The sequence below is a fragment of the Typopeltis vanoorti genome, chromosome 12 (genome assembly GCF_054136105.1).
Source record: "Typopeltis vanoorti isolate ZY-2024b chromosome 12, IOZ_Tvanoo_1.0, whole genome shotgun sequence".
Classification (NCBI taxonomy): domain Eukaryota; kingdom Metazoa; phylum Arthropoda; class Arachnida; order Uropygi; family Thelyphonidae; genus Typopeltis; species Typopeltis vanoorti.
In genome coordinates, this window is record NC_143560.1 from 113,613,657 (window position 1) to 113,633,492 (window position 19,836).

A 19,836-nucleotide genomic window follows, 5' to 3' on the forward strand; every position below is an offset into this window, starting at 1 on the left:
ATGTCAGAAGGGTGCCAGTGACATATTTTATCGAAACTGTCACACTGAAAGAATAAATTTGCCAAGAGTGCCAGTAATCAAGCTATGCTACTATAAACATGTACTTTGTTTTTTCTAGAAATCTAAGTATGTATAATCTCTTTATATATAGCAACCAATGAGGAAAGAAAAAAAAAAGTCAAAAATTGCTGATTTTTAGGTGTGTCACTTAAAAGCATGCCAATGGATGCTGCAAATTAATCAAGAAAACCAAACAAAGTTATTCACAGTAATCCCTACTATAGGAAAATAGAAGTGTCATTTTTTACATGCAGCTGAAATGACCATGAATTGTTCCAGAAATCACAAAGAGTTTACACTTTTTCTTTTAAAAAGTTTTCTGCGGCTTCGAAATTTGACAATTGCTTTTCTCGACAAATTAATCTGCACCTGATTCCAAGACGCTACTTATTTATTTCGTATTCAAACACAAGTGGTACAATAGTAAGTAATTTGTACAATATTATTTACAACAAATTAGGATACATTACAAATGAGAACAGCTTAAATTTAATAGATAAATTATACAGGGAATAATAGGTAAAATATGAAGGAAAAAGAAACTATATATAAGTTATATACAATAAATATGGTCAGATGTTTCTCCAGTATCTTATGCAATCAACTTTCTGTGCAGTTGTGCAAGGCGAGTTAAGAATGGGGCAAGAAAGAAGGTGTTCCAGTGACTGTGTTGCCCCATACTCACAATTATCTGGTTCACTGAGGTAGCCCCAAATGATGAAGTTTTGTTTGCAGCATTCTATCATTCATAGTCTGTTGAGGCTTTTCCAAGTATTCCAGTCCCAGTGGGCACCACGTGGAAGATGTTTGGCTGTTGGAATACCAGTATTCTTCTCAGGGTATAGTGCAAACCATTGTCAAAGTCATGTCTCAGTTCAATGGTTGCTAGAAAGCTTTATCGGGTTCTTATTCTTTGGGGCACTGGAGTCTGGCCAAACAGTGGGTGGCACTCATCATTCATTCGTCTACTTTTTTCATCAGCTAAGAATGCAGATCTTCGAATTGAAGAGGGTGCAATATAGCCATAGTATAGAGGTCTCTTAATGGTGTTGGTTTCAGGCATCATGATTAAGTGGCAGCTTTCATTCAATGCTGAATCAAGTTTTTCAGCATAGCAGGATCTGGCCCATACAGGGCAGGCAGATGAATATCAAAGGACCAAGGCAGAAGATCTCAGTGTGCTATGGTCTGGGGTGCGGACCCTAGCACACTTTGGAGAAAGTAAGCTTTCTTAGTATTGTTTCTTGCATATACTTTTGCCTTTGTTTTTTCTCTGCATGTTTCATATGAAAGAGTGTAATCAAGAGTCACACCGAGGTAGAGTGGGTTCCAGGAATGTTCTATAGAAGAGCTGTCCCAAGAAATTTGTAGCTTCTTGTTGGCTTCTTTATTGTTAAGGTGGAAAAAGGCCAGTCTGGGTTTTAGTTTTAATTGATTATTGCTATAATATGTGGTTAGACTATTTAGGCAAGTGATAGAGTAGTTCCAATGGACTTGAAATTATTTGAATGAGTAGCTATGGCAAGGTCATCAGCATAGATATTGAAAAGTAATGGTGATAACACACTTCCCCAGGGGGGGGGGGCATTTTGGGGGGAATGCCAGTGGCTCTTCCTACCTCCCAAGTCCACAAAAAAGTCTGCTTTCCAAGAGTGACTGGATCAGGAGACAAGGCGATAATCTCTAGTTATTCCATATATTTTATTTCTGAATGTGATATAGTTTATGGTATCATATGCTGTGGCTAGTTTTTCTCAATTATATATATTGAGTGAGGTTGAGAATTTGTGATGTACAGGATTTGCCTGGTCTAAAATCAGCCTGCTCAGCAATAAGATGGAGTTCGAATAGGAGTTGAAGCCTATTCAAAATTAATTGTTCATAGAGTTTAAAGAGGTTGCTGAGTAGTGATACAGGTCTGCAATTTTTTGCTTCGGTTGGAATTTTCCCTGGTTTCAGAAAGGCCACCACTTTATCATGCCTTCAGATAGCTGGTTCTGAGGCAAGTGTTGTATAGGTTTAATAACCATTCCTTAGTCCTGGATCCAAAATGTTTAATTTGTTCATTACAGATATCATTAAGGCCTGCAGATTTTCTAAATTTTAATAGGTTTATTGCAGCACCGAGTTCAGTGATCATGAAATCTGAGTTAATTATATTTTGTTCCTCACTTGGGGTTCTAAATATCTTCTTTTTTTTTTTTGATGCTTTTTAAAATGATGCTACTTAAACTAGTACAACCATCCCTCACTAAACATGCTTATTTTCTTATGAAAGTATTTGCCTTTTCTGTAATTAGTCAAACTAGCATGGGAATCTTCTTTTCTCTTTGCTGCTGATACCATACCATCAATGATCTCTGTTCTTGGTTTTGTCAGCGTATTTCCACAGGATTGAAATCTGAGATTTCAATTGAGATCTGGACACTCCCCCACCTTCAAATTTTGATTATCTGTTCAATGTTTAATATCCTGTTTTCTTCCCTTCTTGCTAGGTGATATTTATATGCCATTCCACTATTATTTTCAATAAAACCAAAATTAAAAGAAGAACAGTACTATGTTGCAGAGAAAACTCGATGGACTATATATATATATATATATATATATGAAACGTACTATTAACTCGGGGTTGGGATATGTTCATTTTTTAAATTAACTGACTTAAACCCGAGAATTATAACACAATGACATTTATTTGAAAAAAACGCAACATGTTTCGTCAAAAATGACTTCTTCAGGCGATAAGAACATAGAAAGACAATAAAAGACACTTAAATTAACATTGACACACTCTAAAGCTATACAACTATAAAGCCATAATATTCGACTGTAAATTACAGTTATGAGCTTGAACTACAGTCCGAGTTAAAGTTCTATTGTTGTACACCTGTGCGTGTGTGGAATCATGCGATCTCCAGTATCTAATAGTAGAGTTGAAAGAGTCTGCCAAATTATAGCTAAGATTATTATTCAAATGAAAAGGGTCTAAGGTGATTTCCCTTGACTCTACAATGCGGCGCTCTATTTCATCATGGCTGATGTGTAGGTTTGAAGTCAATGTCCAATCTATTTCATGTTGGTGGCCTTCGTTGTTCGTGTTTATTGAAAGCAGGACATGGCCCGACAGAGCAGTAGCTCTGGTTCTCTTATAGGCAATGTCTCTCTGATGCTCTTCGAGACGTAGTAAGATAGATTTTTCTGTCTGTCCATAGTAAGGCTTTCCGCATTCACAAGTAACCTTGTATACACCTGGGAATTGTAGAAGGTTGTGAGGTTGTTTATAGTTGTTGAAGCGTGATCTTATTTTTGGCAGAGTCGAGAAGCACGTTTTTATGTTAAACTTCTTTAGAATTCTGCTCAGCTTTTTGGATAGTGTGCTGATATATGGCAAGACGATATGACCTTTGGAGTCGTCCTGTGTCTCTACGTTGTTACGTTGGTGGCGGGATAATTGGTTGTTAATACTTTTTAGAGAGTAGCCATTGTTTTTAAAGGTCCATTTAAGATGTTGTAGTTCCTTTTTTAGTTCTTCTTCATCTGACAGTACAGATCTTGCACGATTCGCTAGAGTTGATATAATACCCAACTTTTGCGCTGGATGGTGATGGGAGGACGCATGCAAATATCTGTCTGTGTGTGTTGGCTTTCTAAAAATAGAGACTTTAATTGATTCAGGCGTCTTGGTGAGTTTAACATCTAGGAAGCAGATGGAACTATTTTCTTCAATCTCCATAGTCAATTTTATATCTTGATGGCGGTTGTTTAAGTGGTCGAGGAACTTGTTAAGATTCTCAGTACCATGCTCCCATATGAGGAATATATCGTCCACATATCTAAGCCAAATTTTTGGTTTTAAAGTAAAAGAGGAGATCGCCTTTTCTTCAAAGTCTTCGAAAAAAATGTTGGCTAACACAGGAGAGAGAGGGCTTCCCATAGCTAATCCTTTGACCTGTTTGTATAGTTTACCTTCGAATTCAAAATAGCCAGAGTTTACACAGTGAGATAACAGAGAGAACATTTTATTTGAAATCTTGTTTTTTAAAATATGGAGAACGTCCTGTGTCGGAACGTTGGTAAAGAGTGCTACCACGTCAAAGCTCACCATGATATCAGAAGATTTTAGTTTTAGGTCCTTTATTTTAGAGACAAAATCTGTTGAGTTTTTAATATAAGAAGAAGATTTTCCCGCATAAGCTTTTAACGATGACGCCAAATATTTGGATAACCTGTATGTGGGTGAGTCAATGCTGTCTACTATAGGTCTCAGTGGATAGTTTTCTTTGTGTACCTTCGGGAGTCCATATAACCTTGGAATGAGGGGGTGTAAAGAGCGGATGGAGAGCCGTGTATTCCGTGGAATTTCTGTGGTCTTTTGTAGGAGATTATTTGTTCTATTGTGTATTTCTCTTGTTGGGTCTCTCTCAATTTCCAAATAACTATCTGAATTTAACAGTGCTAAGATTTTTTCTCGGTAGTCTATTTTATCTACAACTACAGTTGCATTCCCCTTATCAGCCTTTAAGATGACAATGTCCTTGTTAATCCGTAGATTTTTAATTGCAAGTCTCTCACTAGGGGATATATTATCAGAAGGAGGTTTTGCATCGTTGATTGCAAGAATTGCTTCGATCCGAAGTAAACTCGCGTCTGCGGTAGGAAGTAGCGAAGCTGCCTTCTCCATCTTAGTTAAAAGTAATTCTTTAGGGATGCATTTCGGTGCTAACACAAAGTTTAGGCCTTTTTCGAGAATTTTCTCTTCATCGGGACTTAGCACGTATGACGATTTGTTAATTACCAAATTCTTAAGACTGCTATGGCAATTATTTAAGGTAGAACTTTCTTGTTTTGACTTGAGAAAGTTGAATTTTCTGACTTTGTTTTTGATCATTATAATTTTTGTTGTCAGTGTCTTACTAATTTGGTCTATTTGTTTATATAATCTATGGAAGTTATTTTCTTTTGATAGCCTCTCTGCCAATTTGCATTTTTCTTCTAACCAGTTATTCTAGTCTCTTTTAAGTAGTTTTCTAATTTCTCTGGTTAATCTATTATATTCATTTCTGTTATAGTTCTGTTTTACTTTCATGGTTTTCCTTTGATCGCTTAACCTTTTTACTTCATTCGAGATCCAATCCTTTTTATTTTCTCTTTCTGTGTAACCTATTGTATTTTCTGCTGATTTTAATATTATTTCCTTTAATTTGCGCCAATGTTCTTCATTTTTTATATCACACAACATACCAGAAATAAGATGCAGGCCTCCTGTGGAGCTATAAGAGTTCAAGACTATACAAATGTTCAAAAAAATTCTATTCTCAGGTACATTTTCTGAAATGCGCAACATATTCTGAATACAGACATTCATTTATCTATTATGTGGCCTCCTGACACAATTAGAGATGACATTTATTTCTCCATTTTGATTACTTTTTCTACCTAAGGTATTGATACGTACTCCTAAATGCATTCCTGTTAAATGTTTTCTACCTGTTCTGTCATTTCTTGTTTCATTTAGCAATCTTTCAAGATAATTAGGCAATCTCAAATATCTTTTATCTCAAGATTTAATGTCATTATCATCATCTCCGATTCCTTTTACAATACTCTTTCCTCCATTTCGAAGCTTGTTCAATAGCCTCCAGGACATTTTGCTACTTCATGATATATATATATCTCCTATTTTCTTACAAAAGTCATCCCCGAGTTTTCTTTAGCTACTTTTGCACGCTGCTTTGCTTTCTTCAATTTTGTGCTATATTCTCTCCGAGCACATGACTTACTTGATAGGAATATTTAATTTTCTTTCTTCTGATTTTTTCTACACTTGAAGACAATTTCGACGTCTCTCGCTAGCTGAATTAATCAACATTTTCTGCAGTATGCCACTGAGTTGCCATGGTTTAGTTCTTATTTTCAAACTCTTTAATTTTTTTTCTTCAATAATATTTGAGTTTACAATTCATCGAAGAAAGCTGCTTGACTTTTATTCTTTTTAAAATGTTCTTAAACAATTTTCTTTTCAATATGATATTAAATTTTATCCCACTCAAAAATAAATGGCGATCATTTCCTACTTAAAATCCCCTGAATACTCTTTGTCCTAAATAAGCATGAAGATATTGTCATTGTCATGAACAATAACACGGTCAATGAGTCTTTTATTTATTGCATCTTTCTCTCCATGTGGGATGCTTAAGGGTCAAAGCTATATAACTGAGAAGAGACCTCACATAGCCTTCAAAGGAATGCACAGAACCGACCCGGGCTTCTCACCTAATGTCCAATTCTCACCTTCTCATGGTGCAACCTGTTAGGTATCTACCTAGATACTGAACAAACGAGGATGGGCTGGCAATTTGGGATTTAGCCAAGCAAATTGTATTCTTATTGGCTTAAACCAAAATTTCAAATGATAGTACAACATGACAGAATTTCATGCTGGCTGGGGGCATCACCCAGTTAAACAAGCCCCCCCCCCCCCATTGTTTTCGGCAAAGAACCAGGGCAAACAGCGAAAAGTCAGCTACTGGAACAAATCCTAAAACTTACCCACACTCAACATTACCAGAGTTCAAGATTGGTACTATCAACATAAGAAGCCTGAATGGCAAAGAACTGGAGCTAGCTGAAGAATTGGATAAGTACCAGATCGACATAATAGGGGTGACTGAAACAAAAAAAGACAAACTGGTGAGATCTTTCTGAGCAATATTTACAAAATGCTATATTCAGGCAATGACAATCAAGGAAAAGAAGTAGCAGCCATAGTATTCAACACTAAATACGAGGCTAATCTTCTTGAATGGCAGGCAATATCAAGTAGAGTGATGTGGGCAAATATGAGAATGGGGAACAGGACAATGAGACTTATTTGTGCCCACAGAAGGTTCTACTAACGTAGAAATGGAGAATTTTTTGAGGCTTTAGAGAAAGCAACTAACACAATGAAAAAGGAAAAGTTAGTCCTTGTTGGGGATCTAAATAGCAGAGTAGGAAATGATTGTCAGACATACAAAAATATTTTGGGAAAATTGGGAGAAAAGAGCAAAGCTAATAATAATGGCAAATACCTGTTGGATTTCTGCTCAGGACATGAACTGGTTATTACTAACACAATGTTCCAACATAAAAATGTGCACAAATTCACAAGGAGAGAAGAGATAAGGAATAAGAAAAGACTCATTGACTATTTTATTATTGATAGTGATGTTTTCCCACTGGTGCAGGACACCAAAGTGTACAGAAGATTTGAAATTGGAAGTGATCACCATTTAGTCTTGAGCAGGATAAAATTGAATTTTATATTGAAAAGAAGAACATAAGAAAGCTTTAAAGAGAATAAAAGCTGAGCAGCTCTCAGATGTGAACTATAGATTAAAATCTTTTACCTTCCATCATTGTATTCAGGGCTTTAGATGGTAGTCTTTCTGTTCCTATTCTGGTCACATGGCCAAACCATCGCAGTCTTATTTCTTCGATTTTGTCTATTATTGTTATTTTTTGTTTCAGTCGTTTCCTTATGTCTTTGTTTCTTAGTCGATCCAGCAGAGATACTCCAAGTAATCTTCTTAGCCAACCCATTTCAGTAACTAATAATTTTTTCTCTTCAGCCTTTCTGAGATTCCAGCATTCACTTCCACAGAACAGTATTGGGAGGGCGATTGTTTCATACTCTTACTTTTGTTAATTGTTTGATGTCACTTGACTTCCATATTTTATTAAGTAGTCCAAACGTTTTGGATGGTTGACTGATTCATCTGTTTATATCTTTTGCAATTTCACCATTGTACTCAATAACTCCTCCAAGGTAGGTGAAGTTTTCTACCTGTTCTAGATTCTTACTATCAATTTCAATTTTCAGATTGGTGCTTCTTTTTCCTATTTGCATAATTTTTGTTTTGTCTATATTTATGTTTAATCCAGATTTTATACACTGCTCCTTTATTTTATCAGAAATTCCCTGTAGATTTTCTTCTGTGCTTGAAAGTAATGCAATGTCATCTGCAAATTTTAAATTTGTTACATTTTTTCCATATATTTTGATTCCGGAGTCTTCACTGTTTAAGGCCTTATTGGTTGCTTCTTCCAGTGTAAAACTGAACAGGTCTGGTGACAGATTGCATCCCTGTCTTTCTTTGCTCTCTCTGTGTGGAACCATTTGGTTAAGGTGTCCACCATTAGTACTGCACTTTCAGATTTCTCATACAGATTCCTTATTTTTCTTATTGTTTTGTTGGGAATTCCAAATTCTTCCATAGTTTTCCATAGTTCTCTTCTACAGATTAAATCAAATGTCTGACAAAAGTCTATGAAATTTATGTAGCAACTTTGGTTGTACTCTAGTGTCTTTTCTATTAACTGTCTTAAGGTGAATAGTTGATCAATTGTGCTTCGTTCCTGGTCTGAAACCTGCTTGTTCTTCTCCTAGTGCTAGTTCTATATATGGCTTAACACGTTCGCTGCCAACTACGAGTATACTCGTAGTGGCTAAACCTGCTTCACAAGCCAGCTACGAGTATACTCGTAGGACGCTTACCGCCGGGAACGAGATTATTGTAGTGACCTTGAAGAAGAGAAAATCCTTGGCTTGTGGGGCTAGCATCAACACTGTGTATTCTCATAGACCGTATATGCTCTGTACAAGCCAACTACGAGTATACTCGTAGGCCGTTTACCTCCGGTAGCGAGATTATCGTACTGATCTTAAAGAAGTAAAACTGCTCGGCGTAGGGGAACAGACCATGCCAAAGTAGCTTGGCAGTGAACGTGTTAATTTGTTTTTGGAGTACTTTAGTAAAAACTTTACTTGGAATACTGAGGAGGCTAATGCCTCTGTAATTATTGCATTCTGTTTTATCTCCTTTTTTGTATTATAGGCGTTATAACTGATTTGGTCCAATCAATGGGCACTGCTTCATTTTTGTAGATCCTGAAATAATGTTTTTAATGGTTCCAAAAGTTGTTTATTTTCTGTTTTTAAGGATTCTGCATGTATTTGAATACAATGCAATATGTGTGCTATTATTTCTTTGGTAAAGATATTTGTTTCCTCTTCCATTTCAGTGGCTGGAATAGTAATATCCTTGGAGCTGTTTTTATTATATAAATCTCTGAAGTATTCTTCCCATCTGGCCATTTTTTTTTGTTTTACTTTCAATTAGTTGTCCCTCTTTGTTTTTGATCATTATAACTGTTAATAAGATTATTGCTAATTATTGTTATTGTTAATAAGAACAATTTAATCAAAATTTGTAGCTTAAGCTGAAAAGTTTAAGCCAGAAACTGTTAACCACTATCCTACCTATCATTCTCTTCATCATTAATAACAGCACGACTGAGATTACATTACTACTCATTCTGAATCATTCTTATAGTTTCTAGATTAAATGATATGAGTCTGGTATACATGGCAGAAATCTAGGCTTCTACCACCTTTGGCAAATGACCAATGCCAAAGTTCCTACACTGCTAGGAACACAGCTTAACAAAACTTAAAAATTGTGTCCCAAATGACATAGACCAAGATTTAAACATATCTTACTGCAAAATATTAATTTATTTTTCTTTTTAATTTAATATAGTGGAACAAAATCATATTCATGAAGTTTTGTGTTAAATAACAAAGAAATTCTCAGAAATAATTTTTCTTTCTACACTAATCTGACTTAAAAGTAACTTAATCAGGTATAAAAGAATTATTTTCAACAAAAACTGTGATACAGATAAATGATTCAAATATGTACATTCAGCTTATGCAACCAGAGTATTTGGATAAACAACTTTAAAGTTGGTCATAGTGGCATGTGAACCACTATCACAGACCTCAAAAACCAACCACAGCTACTGGCGTGAGAATAAACCTTTTTATCACCTACTTGGTGGTCTATAAAAGAAAAGTGCAGTGCACATTGTTTGTTTGCTATGAGGGTGGTTGTAGTCCAGAAATAAATTAGAAGCACGGATATTGACAAGATGCTTAGGCTCTTTACAGGCTCTTTATAAGAGAGAACCATGGGAGGTAGTGGTGGTGGTGGAGAAAGTTCATCAAACCAATCTCTTAAATAATATATAATTAAGCCGTTTGATTGAAGGTGTTAGAAACATACACATTCCAGGGAATGAACAAGGTTTTCTCCTAGAAGGCTGAATTTGATATAAGTGAAATGTAATAGTGGCACAGCCTGTAGGAAAATTGCATCCATGCCACACATATATTTTTGAAGCCTCTTATTGCACACTTAATAATCACATCTGCCAAGACTCAGCACTTGTGTTTGCATTTAAAGATTTTAAATTTTAAACAAATACAGTATAATGAGAAGTAAATCTGGGTTAGTTTCACAAAAAGCAACCAGTTTTTTCATATATAAATATTTAGTCACAGCAGCTATTTCAAACATCACCAATTTTTCTCAAGTTTTGAAAGACTTTAAATTAATCGATTGTATTAACATATTATGAATTTAGATGGCATTAATTTACCCGTAAATGACCACTAAAAGAAACTATTATTATAGTGAAATGTATATCTTCACGTTTTATTCTTTCATGCTTCTTCTGTATTGCAGAAATTTTGCAAAATGAAATGAAAGTATTTGTCATGTTACTGTGAAAGATATCAAGTAGAAACAAAATGCTTAAATTATTTTACATCTACATAATTTGTATTGAAGCTATTTTGAAACTAATGTTTATTGTTGTTAAATGTAAACAGAATTAGAGGAGTTAATTCCTTATGTTTATAGTTATTAGCATTAAACCTTTCACTTTCCCTCATTTATATATTGTATTTAAACATCATTTAATATATGAAATGTGTGAATTTCAACTCAGCTGTTACTGCTGACAAGGAAGATATGAGAACATTGTCATGAGTTAAATTAGTTGTGATGGAAATCCTGAGATTTTGTTAGCAAATTTCTAACCATTGACACTGATGCATCTTGAATGCTTTAATTGGCAGTTTTATTTCTCTGAAGGCAAAAGGTGCTAATTTCTGATTGTTAAAGAGGCAGAAGCATGCACTAAAATCTGCAGTGAGTAAAATGATTTCATGTTATAACTTTGTATTTGCAAAAACTGACAACTCTCTTCAGGATAGTGCCTATTTCTTGAATATTTATACAAGTAAAATACACATTGCCTTAATTAATTTTTCATAAAACTTAATTTATATTATTCAGCTTATAAGTAAAATTACATAATTCTGCTAAACAGTCATTCATGTGAGAATTATTAATAATAATTAATTCTTAAATGAAATAATTTTAATGTACAAATGTTTCTGACATATTTTACTGTAATAGTGTGCAGTGTATTATTGTATTATTATTAAATGCCTGATAACATAAAAGTGGTCCGTAAATGGATTTAATTATGAAGAAAACATATATGACTGATTAACATCAACTATAATGAGAGTCGAAGTATAGAGTTATAAACAATTTATGGAGGCATCACTGCACAATTCAGAAGACTGGTCAAAAGGTGGAATTCTGGAGTAGTATTATCATGATACCCTATAGAATGTATGTAGAAATGGATTCTTAAGAGTATTATAAAGAGCAGGCTAGGAGAATGATAAACATGGGTAGGAAGGGAATATCTGCTTATTTAGCCAAACAAGCCAAAGGAAATCTGAGAGAATTTTATCATTATGTAGTGAATAAAAGGAATGACCATGTACAAATAATCTTAGTGAATCTAATTGGTAGAAAAAAGTGTCAGATATGCAAGGAGTAGTTGTCTTATAAAGTGTTTATTTTAATAAGGTACATACTGTGGGCATACCCATTAGCTCTATGAATGCCAAGGAGTAACTGGACAGAAATAGATGAATTAGAAATATTAAAGCAGTTGGACTTGATGGGATATCGGAATAAGAGCAGAAGGAATGTGCAAAACAGTTACAGTGCAAAACAATGCCTCTGACCTGGTTGTTTAATTTAGGACTCACCACATGCAAAATTCCTAATGAGTGGAAGGAGAGCAAGATAATTCAATCATACAAAGTTGGAGCTAAGAGTGCTGCAAATTGTGGAGTTTGACAGGAAATTGTTACACAACCTCAAAGGAATGGGTTTGCAAAATAAATGTAATATCCAATTATTTGCTGATGATGCTAAGTTAGGGGGATGATAAAGAATATAACTGATAGATAATCCCAGCAGGCTAATTTGAACAGACTGGTCATATGGGCAAATGCCAATGAATATCAATTTTAATATTTGCATGTACATTTTGAAAGGCCTTAAAAAATAAAAAAAAATAAAATAAAAAAACTCCCAACTATGAAAGTTTGTAAATTGATAGTAAATTAGTACTGAGGATGGTATAATGGAAGGATTTTATTTTCTGTTTTTATTACTTTTATATACTTTTTTGTATTTTTTATTTGTTTTTATATTATTTAAAATCCTGCTCTAGAGACCAAACTTGGACTACAACAAGCAGGCTTTCAAACCACTTTGGGACTACAACAAGCAGGGTTGTGGTCTCATACCAGGCAATGAAATTTGTCTTCCTACTTAAGATATTTCTAAACATCCAAGCCCACAATAAGATTCAAACCACAACTGCAAGGTGGAAAGTATGCATTAACCACTTGGCAAAGGCTACCTTTAAAGCATGTACATTTTGTAACTGTAAACCATATTATTTGTATCTATGCTACAGAGACACCAAATGATATGAGATAATTATTTTGATAAGTATTCACATACTTTAGCATGTGAATTAGTATGGACTATAGAATACACTAAACAACAATATATACGAATAAATAAAATCACACATTACTTACCATTATATGTTACCTGTGTAGGATCCAATTTGAGAAGCTTACATTGAAATAGTTGGGACTGAGTATCAGACTCTAAATCTTGTAAACATTTACTAAACCATTCAAAACACATCTGCAAATTAAAGATAATTACTGTTTGTTTTTATAAAGACAACTACTATTACACACCAATAAGACATTGTCACATGACATCATCAAGCATTTGACAGCATGTTATAAACTATTTGTTAAAACTTGAAAGAAATCACCATAATTTAGACTGGTGATCACAATGTCATAAAAAGAAATCTGATTATCTTCAATATTAAGTAACAAACTTCTATTTCAGTACACGTGTATATTTAATATTCTTTTTATATTCACAAACCAAAATAAATTACCTAAAACATACAATAATGTATGTAATATGACTCAAATTATGAATAAAGTTTTCTTGATCTAAATGCCCCCATATCTGCGTGTGTCATCAGCAGCAAATTGCTGATATATCCACAAAGGATCTACAGTATTTTCCTCCAAATGAAGCTGTTATTTGTCAGATCTTCAATAGCTCAGATCTTATATGAATTTTTCTGAAATAGAAAAGACCAAAAGAATGAACAAGCCTAAAAGCATCAATCCACTTAGAACTTGGTTGTCTTATGGGGTACTTTTCCGTGTTATTCTGGCACCAAACACCAGTTCTGCTAGCCTTTCCTCTTTCATTCCATTTAAGTGATTATACCACTCTATAATGCTCTGCTTACACATTCCTGAATGTTTATTTTGTCAGATTCCTTCCAAATATAATATCTTCATTTTTAATATAATTCTATTATTAATTCTCATTTTGCACGACTCTAATTTTTCTTAGAACTCTCATGTCTGTGTTCTCTAGCTTTTGATCATCTTGAATATACTGCATTTCTGGGCATATAAGATGCACTTTTTTTCCTTGAAAATAGGTCTGAAAAACAGGGTGTGTCTTATATGTGGATACTCAGTTTTTTATTACTTTCATTTCTGGAATAATAAAGTTAGTTTAATCCTTTATCCAAGTGTGAGCAAACAAAGTTTGCACCTGAAAATATCTTCAGGATAGAGGAAAGGTAGTGCAACACCAGGCAACTCGGAGCAAAGGTGGACCAAGCTATCATCACTCCTATCTCAGTGTCTTGCATAATGCGAAACACATCTCCCTTTCATCAGTCCTGAAGATATTTTCAGGTGCAAACTTTGTTTGCCCACACTTGGATAAAGGATTACCTTTATCCAAGTGCAAAATAAACTTTCAACATCTTTCTCTAAATCCAGAGTAATTTAATAATAAGGTAGCACACCTTTGGCAACTTCTATAGGTAAAGATGACCTATCCATTGCTTCTGCCTTGGTATCTCCACCTCTGGGCCTGGCTCCCACTGACGAGACCTTAATAAAGGTCGAAACCGGTCTGGGTAGTGGCCCTTCCATTAATGCATAACATTATACATATCTGCAAGGAGTTGTGTTTTGCATTATGGGAGATACTGAGATAGGAGTGATGATAGCTTGATCCACCTTTGCTCTGAGTTGCCTGGTGTTGCATTACCTTTCCTCAGTCCTGAAGATATTTTCAGGCGCAAATTTTCTTCATTTCTGGAAATTTTCTCTGTTCCGAGTTACGTGATTTCTTTCTTTCCTGATTCCTTGTGGTGTGTGAGAGCATTCCAGTTACATAGAGTTCAGTGGATGCACATGCGCTGTCATTTAAAGAATCCTAAAGACTTGTACAGGATTAATTAGGACTACATTATCTGCATAATGTAGGGAAATGAAATGAATATGTTAAATTTTAAAGTTTCAAGTTTAATGCCACTCTTCTTCAGATGTAATTTTACATTAAACCATCTTTCCATATTTCCATCAATTTAACCTGCTAACATGAAATTCAAATACAGACTATATAGGTTTTTGGCAGCATTTTGCATGGCTTTTCTGTTAGCATCTTATCATATACCTTTTCCAGATCAACAAAAAATAAATACAGATCACTCTTATATTTCCATGGTTTCTCCATTATATCCTATCCCTCTCGTCCGTCCTAGGATGAGTTGAGTCCCCTCCTAATGAGGGGTTACTGGTGTATTAACGCAGCCGGTTCGCCACTCCTCTGCTGCATCTCCTAAGGGCGATGTTCATAACTGTAATCCGCACATGTTCATGGGGCTAGTTTGCCTGTTTGTGGGATGAAAAATCCCAGATAAACTGGGGGAAAAACCCTGCTGTCAAAGCCCAAGACCGGCTAACTTGTCTATGGTTGAGAAAGACCCTTAAGCTCCTCATGTCGTCAATGGGAATCAAACCTAGGACACTCCTTCCCCAGGCATATGGTTGTGAAGCGCATAGCCACTAGGCTAACTGCGTGGACTCACATTATATCACTATATGTCTTAAAGCAAAAATCTCCTGTGGACAACTCCCATTTGGTCTGAATTTTTCTTCCACTTTTTTTTTTTTTTTCTGAGCTACTTAAGCATGCTTGCACACATCTCACAGAACACTCAGCAAGGAATTTACTCTGCAATTCTCACATTGTTTTATTCTCCTTTTATAGACGGATATTATGAGCCCTACTATTATCATGCAGAATTCAGGCCTCTAATCAGGACCTGTGCATTGTGGCTTGTAAATTTTCACACCTTCATATTTGAGCATTTCTGGTCTAATATCTACTCCAGCTGTCTTTCTACATATCAGGTTTCTGACTTTTTTCTACCTCAGGTGGTGGGATGACTCCTGACTGCATCCCTCTTGATTATTTTCCACTTTATACTGTCACTACCTGCCTCATTTAATAATCTTTCAAATTAGTAATTACTCCACATCTATATGTTCATCTACTTAAGTTGTCTTCAAAACATTCTGCCACCCTATGATATTAATCTCCTATATTTATCAATGTCTTTTCATAACTTTTGGTTTACCTACTCTTACACATACTTCAAGCTTACTGAAATTTTTCTCTCTATATTCTCTGAGAACACCTGCTGACTTGCTTACTAAGAATTTCTGATACTGTTTATTCTTTTGTAGGATACAAAAGAATAAACTCTATCTCTTTATCCTGTCTCTTTATGCTCTTAAGTTGAAGTTAAGATTTTTCTATCTTTGCAACTAATTTCATTCATTGAATTTTTGTGCTCCCTTGGATTAATCCATCGATGTTTCCTTCAGATTTTGCCATTTCAGCTTAAAAGTGTGGCTTTTGTTTTTAGATTTAATTTTTTTGTCCATAAATTACACAGAGTGATTCAAAATCTCCATCCTTTATTGAGGTCTCTTCAGTGGCACCACTGAAGAGACCTCAATAAAGGTCGAAACTAGTCTGGGTAGCGGCCGTTTCCTTAATGCATAACATTATACATATGCACAAGGAGATGTGTTTTGCATTATGGGAGATACTGAGATAGGAATGTTGGTAGCTTGCTCCACCTTTGCAATGAGTTGACCGGTGTTGTACCACTTTACCCCAGTCCTGAAGATACTTTCAGGCGCAAACTTTGTTTGCACACACTTGGATAAAGGATTAAACTAAATTTATTATAGTCTGACCAAGTGAAAAATAAACATTCAACATTAATAAACATATCTTTTACCATGCATTTTGGCTATTTTTACAGATAGATGACAGTTTTATCAACAAAATGGAGAACAGTGGTAGATAACCATATTTCACCTGCTTAGCTAATTTTGAAATGATTGTATCTTGAAGAAAAGTGTTTTCCACTATATTTCTCAATCCCATGCCTGGTATCATTTCAGAGACATTCCAGATGTTTGTGATTTAGCTTGCCAATAAAGGAGAATTTCTTTGGTTTATAAGACACACATATAAACAAGAATCAATAATAATTTTTATTACTGCAAATATTTCAACCAGAAACTAACAGGTCATCATCAGTGAATCAGAATAACCACAAAGTGAAGCTAAAAGAAAGAATTTTAATCCTATTTACAGAGCTGAGTCACATGCTGGAATGTTACCTTGCAGGTGGTTGCAATATTAAATAAGATTACAATTCATCCCAAAATTAAAATATAAGTGATTTGAAGAAAAAAAGAGAAAAAAAATTAAATTTAGATAATGAATTGAATGAACATAGCATTATATAAGAGGAGAAAAGGAGATGGATGCACTATTACTTGCCATTTATGAGGAAGATACTCTTCTAAATCTTGGCAATCAACAGACAGTCATTCCGATTTAAATATGGGTAGTATAGGAGTGCTTCACTACTCTTTTTAAATAACCAATCAATCCTAAACCTGCACCAATGTAAAAGACCAATGTAAATTTGCTGTTTTAAGGATACTTGTGACATAAGACTGAAGGATAAATGCACGTAAACACAAGAAAGATATTTAATTAACCAAATATTTCGGTTTGGAAATAGCAGACCATCCTCAGTGGTATTACAAGAACAGTTTTAAAAAATACAAGCTAGAATATTAACAATAGATCGTTTAAAATAGAACATGCCGCGTAATGTTATATCACTAAGTATGAAACGGAATATTTTGAAGCAGAGACATGATTAAAAAAAAAAAAAAATTAATGAGTAATCTTGATTAGACTTTCCCAGATTTTTGATATAGATATACAGTCATTACGATTCAGGTTGGGACGATGGAGCAAGGCCTCCACACTTTCCTTGAACAAACGTTCAAGGAAAGCATGGAGGCCTTGCTCCATCAATAAAGAATCAGCCCATCATCCATGTCAAAAAAGGAATTATAAAATGCCTCATCAGAAGAGCAAAAACTAATTGTTCTACTTTTGATTATCTACAGAAAGAACTTTCTACTATCTAACAACACATGAAACTCGATGGCTTTTCTGAAAAAAGTACTCAACATCTTCTCAGTTCTTATAATCCTCCACAAAACAACAAATTTTTAATACATCGAGTGCCAATTCCTTATATCTCGGTATTTCAGAACCTATCACAAGAATTTTAAAGAAATATGATTTAACAGCTACTTATTCACCTATTAACAAATTGTCTTCTCATTTTCCTTCTCCTAAAAACAAACGCTCAACTTCCTGGAGTTTATCAAATTCCATGCAACTGTGATCTCTCCTATTTTGGACAGACTGGAAGTTCTCTTGAAAAAAGAATCCAAGAACATCAATCCTCCATTCTTCACAACAAACCTGAAAAGTCTGGATTGGCTCAGCACGGGATTGAAACGGACTACAGCATCCTTTGGTCCAGGACTCACCTCTTACATAGATCCCGTTATAGGTTTGAACGTTTATTCAAGGAAAGCGTGGAGGCCTTGCTCCATCGTCCCAACCTGAATCGTAATGACTGTATATCTATATCAATAATCTGGGAAAGTCTAATCATGAGTAATCTTGATTTTTTTTTTCCCCCCAATCATGGCTCTACTTCAAAATATTACGTTTCATACTTAGTGATATATCATCACGCGGCGTGTTCTATTTTAAATGATCTATTGTTAATATTCCAGCTTGTATTTTTTAAAACCGTTCTTGTAATACCACTGAGGATGGTCTGATATTTCCAGACCGAAATATTTAGTTAATTAAATATCTTTCTTGTGTTTACGTGCATTTATCATTCAGACTAATGTAAAAGACACTTATGGGATGGGAACTCATCCCATAAGTGTCCAGAAGACATTTAAATTTCTATGAGGTGAAGCCATTCTGCAGTATGATGCATCAGAATATGCTCAATTCTTGCTGGAGAGATTGGGAATTGGAGCAGATAATATGTGCTCTGTTCAGCACAAAGATTTACAGATGCCCATAATTTGGGATGGATAATGTGTTCAATCTTGTTGTATGTAGTGGCTTGTGAAGGTAAGTTTATGATGAGCAGATGTATTTACAGTGAACTAAGTTCTGCTGATTGAAGAAAGCTAACTTTCACTGAAATTTATGATTATTAGAATAATCATATGGTCTAACAAAAAAATTATGATTAAAGCTATTATCTGTTAAGTTCATTGTCATTTGTTCAAATGAAGATAACAGAACCCTTTTAGTGTATGAACTCTTAAGAAATTATCTTTATTCTGAATTACAATATACTTAATATCAACCAAAATATACCCCAAAATACTCTTTCTTTCTTCTGAAAAAAACAGAATCTGAAATGCCATTCCATATGAAAAAGATCTGCTAAAAAACTACTCATATCCTAAAAAAAAATTAATTATTTCACTCCCTTTCCTCTAGCTTAGAAACAAGGCCTCTTCCTTTCCTTGCATCAAAAGAAACTGTGGTGTTTATTTACAGAATTCCTTGCTCATGTGATATGAATTACTATAGATCAAGATTTTCCATATTGTAGTCAGCAGATGGATATTGGTCCTTGGAAAAAAAATTACCAGCGTCCTAAGAAATGTAAAAATTTAAATATGGCATATGAACTGATGATAAAGAAAATCATCACAATCATCAAATTCACGACATATATCTCAGCAGGGCATACAGGATATTATGACAGTACTACATGAAAAAGTAATAATGTAACTAACTTCCTACCAACAATTTTTCTCTAAATTAACCTCTTATCTGTCGACACACCAATATTATCAGTTCTTATATTTGTCTTCTAAGGCACTTTTTTACTGTATCAATCCACCTAGATCTTGGTCTTATTCTGGGTCTTTTTACTGCTTTTCATCAGATCTAGATAAAAATGTGCACTGGATTCAACCACACCCTTATAACTACCAAAGATTTGTGAAAATAGTAATTTCTATAGCCAAAAATCACATCCCTAGAGGTGTTAGGAAAGAATACATACCTAGCTGGAGCCAAACCAGTGAAGCACTTTATAACGACTTTCTGAATAGTGGACATGTGGATGTTGCAGATGATCTTATTGACAGCTTAAATGAAGCCAGAAAGAACAAATGGATTGACACCATGGAAAGGCTGAACTTTAAACATTCAAGCAGGAAGGCATGGAGCCTCC

The 19,836-nt window shown here is 34.6% G+C and overlaps 1 protein-coding gene across 1 annotated transcript in view; it reads right to left on the reverse strand.

The window, feature by feature from the left end:
- LOC150101143 (ubiquitin carboxyl-terminal hydrolase 24-like) overlaps window positions 1-19,836 on the reverse strand; it is an 824,883-nt gene that overhangs the window by 548,315 nt on the left and 256,732 nt on the right. The window contains exon 18 of the mRNA XM_090401261.1: window positions 12,866-12,977. Coding sequence (XP_090257387.1) covers window positions 12,866-12,977 — 112 coding nt within the window. The remainder of the gene's footprint in view (window positions 1-12,865; window positions 12,978-19,836) is intronic.